The sequence below is a fragment of the Lithobates pipiens genome, unplaced genomic scaffold (genome assembly GCF_037356315.1).
Source record: "Lithobates pipiens isolate NorthernLeopardFrog02 unplaced genomic scaffold, aLitPip1_a1.2 Scaffold_13, whole genome shotgun sequence".
Lineage (NCBI taxonomy): Eukaryota > Metazoa > Chordata > Amphibia > Anura > Ranidae > Lithobates > Lithobates pipiens.
Window position 1 is genome coordinate 204,103,203 of NW_027507718.1, and position 12,210 is coordinate 204,115,412.

Consider the following 12,210-nt stretch of genomic DNA (forward strand, 5'->3'; position numbering starts at 1 on the left):
GTTTGAAGTTTTTATTTTAATTTTTTAGATTTTTTCTGGATTCTTTTTATATGTTCATGGACTTGTGAATGCACTTGTATAGACCTATTTAACCACTTAAGGACCAGGCCTCTTTTTCAGATTTGGCGTTTACAAGTTTAAAACATTTTTTTTTTTGCCAGAAAATTACTTAGAACCCCCAAACATTATATATATATTTTTTTCTAACACCCTAGAGAATAAAAGGGCGGTCATTGTAATACTTTTTTTCACATCGTATTTGAGCAGCGGTTTTACAAGCGCACTTTTTTGAATAAAAAAATAAGACCACAGTAAAATTAGCCCATTTTTTGCACTTGCTCCTGTAATAGCGTCAAACTTTTATCCTCAAAAATCTCCATAAGCAACATTTAAAAAATTCTACAGGTTGCATGTTTTGCGTTACAGAGGAGGTCTAGGGCTGGATCACTTCTGTGCACGAGCTCGTCGGGACGGGGCGTTTTAAAGAAAAAATTTTTTTTTCCTCTTATTTATTTTACTTGATTTTATTTATTTTACACTTTTAAAAAAAAATGGATCACTTATTCCTATTACAAGGAATGTAAACATCCCTTGTAATAGAAAAAAGCATGACAGGTCTTCTTAAATATGAGATCTGGGGTCAAAAAGTCCTCAGATCTCATATTTGGACTTGAATGCAATAAAAAATAAAAATGTCATTTGGAAAAATTACATTGAAAAAAAAATGTACCTTTAAGAGGTATGGGTGGAAGTGACGTTTTGACGTCGCTTCCGCCCTCCTATGGTATAGAGACGAGTGGGGGCCACTTAGCCTCACTCGTCTCCATACCCAGCCATCGATAGGACACGATTGCCTCCGCCGCTACCGACGGCTCCGGTAAGGGGCGGAGGGTGCGGGAGAGCGGCGGGAGGGGGGTGGCACCTCTCCCACCGCCGATAACAGTGATCTCGCGGTGAACCCGCTGCGGAGACCACTGTTATCACACAGGAATGCCTTCTGTAAAGAGGGATATCTCGGTTGTTGCAGCAGCTGCTGCCGTTACCGAGATATCCCTCTTCAAAGTACCGACGTATTTGTACATGAGGCAGTCCTTAAGTAGATAATACACTTTTATTGATTGTGAGGTGACGTTACTATGGTAGCAGCTGTTCCTAGTTAAGTGTTCACATTAATTAGGTTTATTCACATAGCAGCGCATAAGTTATTCCCAAATATTCCCCCCGCGGTGAACAGTGGTGGAGGTGAACAGTGAATAAGTAGTGCAGGAGGTAAGAGGAGGAAAAGGAATGCAGAAGTGAAAAAGTAGACAGACAATTTTAAAAACTATAGTGCCGGGGTATAAAAAAAAGAAAAAATAGAACAATACTTGAATGGAAACAAATACGTCTAGTATGTGCGTGTCTTTCTTTTTCTTTCAATTTGAACATACAGTAGTTCTCTGGCTTTCTATATATTGTTGACATAATTCTCTTCTTGGGTCCCAGTACAGTAAAAATTGGGTCCTTAAATAAAAAATTTTGGAACCCCTGCCTTATAGACATGTCCCACCCCCTCCACTGAACAAATAGAGTAGAGCAATCACTTACATTAAACACTTCACATGCAACATTCTTTTTCCTTGTATTATTCTTTTTGCCATCATTAGAAATTTTTACAGTTTTCTTTTTGCAGCTTTTAGGATCATTTTCAAAATCTGTATTCTCATGAATGACAAATTCATCTTCATCCGTCAATGGAAGGTCAGAGATATCAATCCTGTCACAATAAAGACAAATTACGATTTTTTTTCTGTTAATAGTAAAGAACACAGCCATATATGTGTTACAACGCAAGCACACAAAAAGATGTTATTAGATTGTAAACTCTTCTGAGCAGGGCCCTCTTAATCCTCTTGTATTTTATTGTATTGTAACTGTATTGTCTCCTTTTTATATTGTAAAGCACTGCGTAAATTGCTGGCGCTATATAAATCCAGAATAATAATAATGTTAACATTTCTCTCTATTATATAGTGTGTATATAATTATATATACATAAATACATACACATACATATACACACACACTCTAACAAACTACACCTGTGTTGCAGAATATGTAATCTAATTAGCTTTAATAGCTAAATGCACATGAAGTATGGTTACCCTACTGCAATAGCACAACACCATAACGTCAGACTATACAAGCAGTCAGCCTATCCATCACAACAGCTTGTTTTCAGCATCGTGCCCAGGAGGTGGATGTACATTCTGCATTTAGGGTTAAGAATGAAGGGCTGATATTTCTCAATCAAAAAAACCTTGAGGGGGGGTTGGTTCAGACACTGTTACTGCCTACATGAGGATTGGGCACTGGCAAACAAAACAACTGTAAGCCACCCCAGGATATTCCCTCCTCTACAGAACAGGCCTTAGTTTGTACAAGCAGTACGGAGAGCATCAAACACAGAGGGGTGTGACCTGTGTCCCTCAGGCTCCAAGAAAAAGATTTTACATAAATCCTATTTTCTCATTCTAGTGCATTGGAGGTACACAGGAAATCAAATAATGTCGGAACACCCAAAAGCAGGTAGGCAGCGCAACAACAACCGCAAAGAGGCCTAACAAAACAGAGGACTGCCTGTGGCCCAAGAGCAACCTAAGGGACCAATACCTAAATCTGATATTGGCCATTTGTCCTTTAGAACAGAGCAGCCTGCAAACACAACCAGATGGAGACCATCAACTTGATCAACTGGATAGGGTCAAAACTTGTAGAACAAGTAGGGACGTGTAGGGATGAAAGGCACACAACTTCTTGATGCGGTCTAGAAGGAACAGGTCACGTGAAGGAACCATAAACAAAACAGGTGTTCACTTGTCTAAGTGGGAAGGCCTTAAAGCAGCGCTCCAGTCTCTTCAGTGAAAATTAAGTCAGCAGCTACAAAAACTGTTAACCACTTCAATACCAGGAACTTTCCCCCCTTCTTGCCCAGGACAATTTTCAGTGCTGTCACATTTAAATGGCAATTGTGCGGTCATGCAACACTGTACCCAAAGGAAATTTTTATAATTTTCTTCCCACAAATTGGTGTTATTTGATCAACGCTGCTGTTTTTATTTTTTGCGCTATAAATAAAAAAAGACAGACAATTTTGAAAAAAAACCTGATGGGCACTGATAGGTGCCACTGATGGGCACAGATAGGTGGCACTAGATAGGCACCACTAATGAGGAGCTACTGACAGGCATTACTGAGTGGCATCTGAAGGGCACTGACAGGCATTACTGATGAGGCACAGATTTTATGGGCAATGGTAGGCGTTGTTTGTCGGCACAGGCTGGCAGGTGATGGGCACATACGATGGGGGCTGCACTGATAATCCAGGTGCTGATTATCAGTGCAGACCCCCTCTTCGACAGGGAGAGCTGCTGATCGGCTCTCCCTGTCAGCGTGAACCGAGGAAAGCTGTGATTGGCCACAATTGATCACATGGAAAGAACGCTCTGTCAGAGGTTCCATACCACGATCGGCGACGCGGTGCGTTAGACTGACACACAGGACCGCCAATCACCGCACTGCAGGCCCCCGCAGGCGCGTTCCGGCTTGTTATCCTGATCACGTCATATGACGTCCGATCAGGATAACTAAACTATTTTGCCGAAGTCATATTTCTATATGGCTGGCGGCAAGCGGTAAACAGCCAATCCCATGTCCGACAACCCAGCAGTGCATTCACCCCAGCTGGTATCTCCCTATGATCTCCCTCAGCAGCGCCAGCATCTTGACTATGGGTACCTGGCTGTGACATTCACGCAAAAAAATAAAAATAAATCGCTCATCCCTGCCATTACTAGTAAAAAAAAAACAATTAAAAAAGTCCCTAAATCTTTCCTCTCCTTTGTAGACGCTATAACTTTTGCGAAAACCAGCAAATATACACTTATTGCGAATTATTTTTATTTTTTTACCCAAAATATGTACCAGAATACATATTGGCCTAAACTGATGAATAATTTATTTATTTATTTTTGGATATGTATTATAGCAAAAAGTAAAAAAATATATATTTTTTTACTTTTTGCTATAATACATATCCAAAAAAAAAAAAAAAAATTATTCATCAGTTTAGGCCAATATGTATTCTGGTACATATTTTGGGTAAAAAAATAAAAATAAATCGCAATAAGTGTATATTTGCTGGTTTTCGCAAAAGTTATAGCGTCTACAAAGGAGAGGAAAGATTTAGGGACTTTTTTAATTGTTTTTTTTACTAGTAATGGCAGGGATCAGCGATTTGTTGCATGACTGCAACATTGCGGTGAACAAATCTGACCCTAAGTAACACTTTTTAGTGATCAGTGACATCAATACAGTGATCAGTACTATAAAAATGAACTGATCACTGTAGAAATGCCACTGGCTGGGAAGGGGTTAACACTAGTGGTGGTTAAGGTGTTAAATGTTCCATAGGGAGGTGCTTTCCAACTGTCAGGGTAAAGGACTGACTGGGAGTAGAGAGAGATCTTGTTCCTAGTAACAGCTGATCTCTCTCTCTCCCCTCCCCCTGTTAGAACGGTGATCCTTGTTTACATTGGCAGAATCCCATTCTGCCTCTTTACCGCGATCATGGGTGGGTGGCGGACATAGAGTCCGCCGAACCCACAGACGAGCTCCTGCAGCACACGCAAGCCAGCTGTATAAAATGCATGGACCGCCATAAGGGTACAGTATATGTGCAGTGGGCGGTCCGGGAGTGGTTAATAGATATCTGTTCAAAATGCAAAATCTGCATACATGTCCCGGTCCTGCCTATGATAGAAAATCACACCTGCTGGAGGCCCTCTCAGGGCTGGAGAAGTTCCAGGACCTCATGGGTATAGGGCAGAAGTGATGTCAGCTTGGGGGAAGACTGCCTATACTTCTCCTCCAGCTCTGTGAGCAAATCCAGCGGACGTGATTTTCTATCATTGGCAGAACAGGGACAGCTATGCAGATTTTGCATTTGAACTGTACTTAACGTGAGTTCCAACATTTTCAATAAACTCACTAGATGGTGCTTTCCCTTTCTATAAATGTATACACAAACGAGCAGGGGGATCGCATGCAATTCAGAAAAATCGCACCACATTCCTCTTCAAATCACATGCAATTCTTTGCAGTGCGATTTGTGCCTATTAATTTTATATGACACAAATCACTGGGGCCACCAGAATCACCTCCTTTTGTTCCTGCTTAATCCTGCAGAGAAGGCGCTGAAGTAGCAGAACTGAAGGAAACGCATAGATCGGTAAAAACTGATCCCATGGGAAGACTAATGCGTCTGCTCCGCCTGCTAGCGGACCCTTTGTTCTCAACATAAATTTGTCGACTTTGTTGATGAAGCTGGATGCGAATAGGTCCATGTCCGGAATACCCCATCTCTGACCTATCGCTAGGAAGATTTTGGGGTGAAGAGATCACTCTTCCGGAAATAACTGTGGGCGACTCAAGTAGTACACCTGCCAATTCCCTATTCCTGAAAATGGAAAAATTGCAGATAGGCAAGGAATGTTGTGTTCTGCCCAAGCTAGAACATTATTCACCTCTCTCTGGGCTGCATGACCTCTCGTGCCCTCCTGGTGATTGATGTAAGCCACCGCCGTTGCCTTTGTCAGACTGAATCCTGACAGGACAGTCCCATAGTCTGACCGTCCAAGATTCTAGGGCCAGACGTACTGCCCAAACTTCCACAAAAGTTTATAGGCAAGGTCATCCAACCTGGACCATCTCCCCTGGACAGAATCCTCTTCCAGGGCTGTTACCCAGCCTAGAAGGCTGGCATCTGTTAACACCCTCCAGAAAAAATATTTTCCCTTTTGCTGGATAACAACCATCAATTTAGGCTCTGACTTATGTCAGGAGCCAAGCCTATTGGAAACAAATAAGGCCTGAATCTTTTTTTATTCCAGACCCACAGGATGGTGTCTTGAAGCAGCTTTTGAGTAAAAACTGTGCGCAAGGCACGGCCTTGAAGGAGGCCACCATTTCCCCTAAAAATCTCCTGCACAGACGAATGAATTTTCCTGTGTTTTGATAAGTTGAATTAGTCCTACAATGGAAGGGATTCTCGTCTGGGTTAAGAATCAGACTCTGGTTTTAGGACCTGAGACTGAATGGTCTATTAAAAGTAGCTCTTCTAATAGGCTAGGACTGCTACGCCTTGAGCCCTTAACCTGGTTAAAGGAGATGCCAGAATCTTTCAGAACACTGGTGGTGAGGTGGCCAAGCCGAATGGCAGGGCCACAACTGAAATAATTATTTTATATTTCAAACCGCAGAAATTTCTGGTAAGCGGGAAACTTTGGCACTTGGAGATATGCAACTCCCCTCCGAGGAGACGGCCCCGTCAGCAGCCCAAGGACCCCACAGGCAGCACCCAAGCAGGGACCCGAACCCTGGATCCTCAGATCAAAAGCAAACTCTAGTCGTAACCTAGAGAAAAAAAAATGCAGAAATCCCTCTGCTCTTGACACTGTTCCTGCCAGATCTTGAGAATCGCAGGACCTTTCCCCTCACCCAAACGAGTGGGGGTGCTCCTTCAGGAGAAGGCTTTAGCATTCTGCTTTGTGGGCTTTCTGCCCCCAAGATCCTGGTGCTGGAGAAATGTTTGAACCTCTTTTTACTTTTGGATGTACTTATCCACTCTAAATGGCCGTACCCCAGGAAGGGAAACAAACTGGCTAAGAGCTTTCACATGGTGCTTCGGCTGATCAATATTTCAGCCACAGAACAATGCGAGAATGCACTAGTCCAAGCATAAGCCATTAGGCTTAAACAATATAGTCTTACAAAGCATCTACTGTAAGACATAGTGCATCAGATACACCAGCCCATTGCCAGGCCTGCTGATCAGGCAGAATTTCAGGTATCTCCACAAACTGTTCCTTAACCCTTTGAAGTCCACATTTCTTAATGAGTTAGTGTGACTCAAAATGTGCTCCACCAAAATGGTGGAGCAGACGTTAAAGGGTTAATGGACTGAAATACACCAATTGCAGTGCCATAGTAATAACCAACTGTGTGGGATGACCCATAGCAATGGCAACTGAAAGGGGGGGGGGGGGAGTATATGGGGACATAATCAGGGAAACAGGAGGCCAGAGGACTCATACTGCAGCCTGCAGTATATGCTGTGCCCAAAGGCAATATCCTCATGACCTTTAATATTGATTTGATAAAATGGGATAAACGTCTGAACCAAAGACAAAATTGCGGTCTTATGCCCCGTACATGATCAGACTATCCGGCGGACAATCTGCCCATGCGTGGGCTCCGGCCAACTTTTCCTTTCCAAAAGTACGGCGGACTTAGAAAAAAGTTTTGACTCAAAATTGTCCGCCGACTCGGCAGTATAACAATCCGGCCGTCTGTGCACTAGATCGCCGGACTTTTGAAATGAACGGACTTGCCCACACACGCAGGAAAGTCCGTTCATTTTTAACGTGGTGCCAGGTAGAGGGGACTAGCAAAGGAAGTCAATGTCTCCGCTCGCTGGCCCCGTCACCTTGTATGGAAGGGGAAGCCCTACGCCGAAAAAAACGGCGTGGGGGGTCCCCCCCAGGTCCATATCAGACCCTTATCCGAGCACGCAGCCCAGCCGGTTAGGAAAGGGGGTGGGGACGAGCGCCCCCCCCCCCCCTGAGCCGTACCAGGCCACGTGCCCTCAACATGGGGAGGTGCTTTGGGGAAGGTGAGGACAATGGGCGGGGTCACCGAGTGATGTCCCCGCTCTTTATGATGTCACAGTCCAGGAGGATGCTGGGACTGTGACATCATAAGTGGCGGGGTCATCATGTGACATCACTCATTGTCCCTATATAAGTCGCCGCACAACGCGTCCCTGTCATTTCGGCCAGAAAGAGTGTCGAGTCAACATCTCAAGGAAGAAGAGAAGGCGGCGCCAAAAGACCGGGCCACAGCTAGTAAAAGAGCTGGGAGAAGAAAGCAAGAAGACCCCAAGAGAGAGACAAGACCCCCGAAGTTGGAAGAAGACCCCCGGACAGTGGCGCAGACGAAGAAGAAAGCCGGGCTCCTCCGCTAGTAAAAGAGCTAGCAGAAGATGTGTTTTTTTCTTTACACTTTTTTTCACCTGGTGAATGGGTAGGGGTACTCAATCACATAGGGTGGGGGGGCCCCCTTATTAAAAAGGGGGCTTTCGGATTCCATTAAGCCCCCCGCCTGCAGACCCCGACAACCAAACGGACAGGGCTGTCGGGAAGAGGCCCTTGTCCTCATCAACATGGGGACAAGGTGCTTTGCGGTAGTTGAGGGCATGCAGCCTGGTACGACTCGGGGGGGGCTCGCTTGTCCCCACCCCCTTTCCGGACCGGCCGGGCAGCGTGCTCGGATTAGGGTCCCTACGACCGTTATTTTTGGCGTAGGGCTTCCCCTTTAAGTCCATACCAGGTGACGGGGCTAGCGAGGTGTCAATCTCGCCTCCAATGGCGGTGAGATTGAACTCCAGCGCTAGTCCCGTCTACCTGGAGCCGCGTTCAAAATGAACGGCCTTTCCTCCGTGTGTGGGCAAGTCCGTTCATTTCAAAAGTCTGCCGGACCTCCGCTTCAAAGTCTGGAGGTTTGTCCACTGGGCTAAGTTCATCGGATAGTCCGATCGTGTGTACGCGGCATTACGGAGCTGAGCCATAGAGGCCTGATGATGCACCACCCAAGAGGTACTAATAGCCCTGGATGAGTATGCTCAATCTGTGAAGGAAGAATTTTCTTTTTTAAGCTGAAGCTTGATCAATCACTTGACAAATCCATTTGGAAAATAGTGGATCTTGACCCTGTCCATATCTTGGACTCTCTGGCAGTACAAACAAAACGTGCGTTTTGCGAATCTGAGCGGTCGCCTTTAAGTAGATTCTGATCGCTCTTACTACATCAGTAGACTGTAGTGCTTTCTCTTCCCCAGATTAAGGCTTCTGGGAGAGAGAAGGAAGAATATTATATTGGTTTAAATGAAAAACTGTTACCACTTTTGGTAGGAATTCTGGATGAGGACATAAAACCACCTCATCCTTATGCATGATGAAATATGGATCTTACAAGACAGAGCCATTAGTTCCGATACTCTTCTAGCAGAAGAAATAGCAAGCAAAAAAGATCATCTTTCTTGTCAAAGAACCAAGAGAATTTCTCGTTAGGTTCAAACGGCTGATTTAATGCTGATTTAACAAAGCCGATAAGACCAATCTTGAATCATAAGAATTTAGATGTGCCCTGATAGGGGGAACAGTGTTACCCCTGAATAAGCTACGCACCAAGAGTGGGAAGCAAAAGGCCATAGGAAAAGACATTGACACGGCCTGGATTAGGCTCTTGATAAAAGTCAAGGCCAGCTTCATTTCAGATCCCATATGCAGGAATCCTGCCTATTGATATACTTCCTTGGATGCCAACCCCTGGATCCATACCAAGAAACCTATGCCTTCCAGATTTCTATAGTAAGTGATTCTGGAATCTGGCTTCCTGGCATTAGTCAAAGCAGAAACTACCAAAGGAGATCACCCACGATCTTTTATAGAGTGGGATTCAACAGTCAAACCTGTTAAACTCCTTGTCCGTAAAGTAGGATGAGATACCGGACCTTGTGCAAGAAGGTCTGGCTATAATGGCAGAGTCCAAAAGACTCCTACTGCCATCTTTATGATCTCGATAAATTAAGATCTTCTGGGACCCGGCTGGGCCACTAGAATCACCTCCTTCTGCTCCTGCTTAATCCTGCGGAGAAGGCACGGAAGTAGCAGAGCTGGGGGAAATGCATAGATCAGTGAAAACTGATCCCCTGGGAAGACTAATGCGTCTGTTACGCCTGCTAGCGGACCCCTTGTTTGACAAAGTTGTCGACCTTATTAATGAATCTGGACGCGAATAGGTCCATGTCCGGAGTACCCCATCTGACATATTGCTAGGAAGATGTTGGGGTGAAGAGATCATTCTCCCGGAAATAAATGTTGGCGTCTCAAGTAGTACCCCTAAATATTAAAATTACCGATAGGCAGGGAATGTCGTGTTCTGCCAAAGCTAGAACATTATTCACCTCTCTTTTTTGGGCTGCACGACTTCTCGTGCCTCCCCTGGTGATCAATGTAAGCCACTGCTGTGGCTCTGTCAGACTGAATCCTGTCAGGACAGTCCCATAATCTGACCGCCAAGATTCTATGGCCAGATGTACTGCCTGAAACTTCCAATAAAGTTGATAGACAAGGTCCTCTAACCTGGACCATCACCCCTGAGGGTCCGTTCACACAGGGGCAACACGACTTTCAACACGACTTTTGGAGGCAACTTGGACACGACCTGAACACGACTTACAACACGACTTTAAGTCGCCCCAGGCCAGGCGACTTTTGCCGCGGCCAATCAGAGAATGAGCTCTCAAGAGGGAACTCCACGCCAAATTATGAAAAAAAAATTGGCGTGGGTTCCCCCTCCGAGAGCATACCAGGCCCTTAGGTCTGGTATGGATTCCAAGGGGAACTCCCTACGCCGAAAAAACGGCGTGGGGGTCCCCCCCAGATTCATACCAGACCCTTAACCGAGCACGCTACCCGGCCGGCCAGGAAAGGGGGTGGGGACGAGCGTGCGCCCCCCCCCCCTCCTGAGCCGTACCAGGCCGCGTGCCCTCAACATGGGGGGTGCCTTGGGGAAGGGGGGCCGCACGGCCCCCCCACCCCAAAGCACCTTGTCCCCATGTTGATGAGGACAAGGGCCTCTTCCCGACAACCCTGGCCGTTGGTTGTCGGGGTCTGCGGGCGGGGGGCTTATCGGAATACGGGAGCCCCCTTTAATAAGGGGGCCCCCGGATACCGGCCCCCCACCCTATGTGAATGAGTATGGGGTACAATGTACCCCTACCCATTCACCTGTAAAATAAAAGTACAAAAAAAAACACAACACAGGGGTAAAATATTTTATTGCACAGCTCCGGGGGTCTTCCGTCTTCGGGAGTCTTCTCGCCGGACTCCTCCGCTATCTTCTTGTAGCTCTTTTGCTAGCGGAGGAGTCCGGCTTTCTTCCTCGCCGCCGGCCTCTTCTCCCGACTTCGGGGGTCTTGTCCCCCTCTTCGGTTCTTCTGCCGGGCCACCGCGCCTTCTTATAGCTCTTTTACAGGCGGTGGCCCGGTCTTCTGTCGCCGACGTCGCCGCCGCCTTCCGTTCTTCTTCTTCTCCAGGAGATGTTGCCTCAACGCTCTCTCCGGCCGGAATGCCAGGGACGCGCTCCGCTGCCACTTATATAGGGACAATGGAGCGGTGTCACATGGCTTTATGTCACATGGGTTGGTCACATGGTGACCCCACCCCCTTACGATGTCATAGTCCCATGTGACATCAACCCATGTGACCAACCCATGTGACATAAAGCCATGTGACACCGCCCCATCGTCCCTATATAAGTGGCAGTGGAGCGCGTCCCTGGCATTCCGGCCGGAGAGAGCGTCGAGGCAACATCTCCTGGAGAAGAAGAAGAAGAATTAGAAGAACGGAAGGCGACGGCGACGACAGAAGACCAGGCCACCGCCTGTAAAAGAGCTATAAGAAGGCGCGGTGGCCCGGCAGAAGAACCGAAGAGGGGGACAAGACCCCCGAAGTCGGGAGAAGAGGCCGGCGGTGAGGAAGAAAGCCGGACTCCTCCGCTAGCAAAAGAGCTACAAGAAGATAGCGGAGGAGTCTGGCGAGAAGACCCCCGAAGACGGAAGACCCCCGGAGCTGTGCAATAAAATATTTTACCCCTGTGTTGTGTTTTTTTTTGTACTTTTATTTTACAGGTGAATGGGTAGGGGTACATTGTACCCCATACTCATTCACATAGGGTGGGGGGCCGGTATCCGGGGGCCCCCTTATTAAAGGGGGCTCCCGGATTCCGATAAGCCCCCCGCCCGCAGACCCCGACAACCAACGGCCAGGGTTGTCGGGAAGAGGCCCTTGTCCTCATCAACATGGGGACAAGGTGCTTTGGGGTGGGGGGGCCGTGCGGCCCCCCCTTCCCCAAGGCACCCCCCATGTTGAGGGCACGCGGCCTGGTACGACTCAGGAGGGGGGGGCGCACGCTCGTCCCCACCCCCTTTCCTGGCCGGCCGGGTAGCGTGCTCGGATAAGGGTCTGGTATGAATCTGGGGGGGACCCCCACGACGTTTTTTCGGCGTAGGGAGTTCCCCTTGGAATTCATACCAGACCTAAGGGCCTG

General features: G+C 46.9%; 1 protein-coding gene across 4 annotated transcripts in view; it reads right to left on the bottom strand.

Moving 5' to 3' along the window:
• CENPC (centromere protein C) overlaps positions 1–12,210 on the bottom strand; it is a 522,895-nt gene that overhangs the window by 302,157 nt on the left and 208,528 nt on the right. For all 4 annotated transcript variants that reach the window (XM_077476133.1, XM_077476132.1, XM_077476131.1 and 1 more), the window contains one exon: positions 1,588–1,756. In XM_077476133.1, coding sequence (XP_077332259.1) covers positions 1,588–1,756 — 169 coding nt within the window. The remainder of the gene's footprint in view (positions 1–1,587; positions 1,757–12,210) is intronic.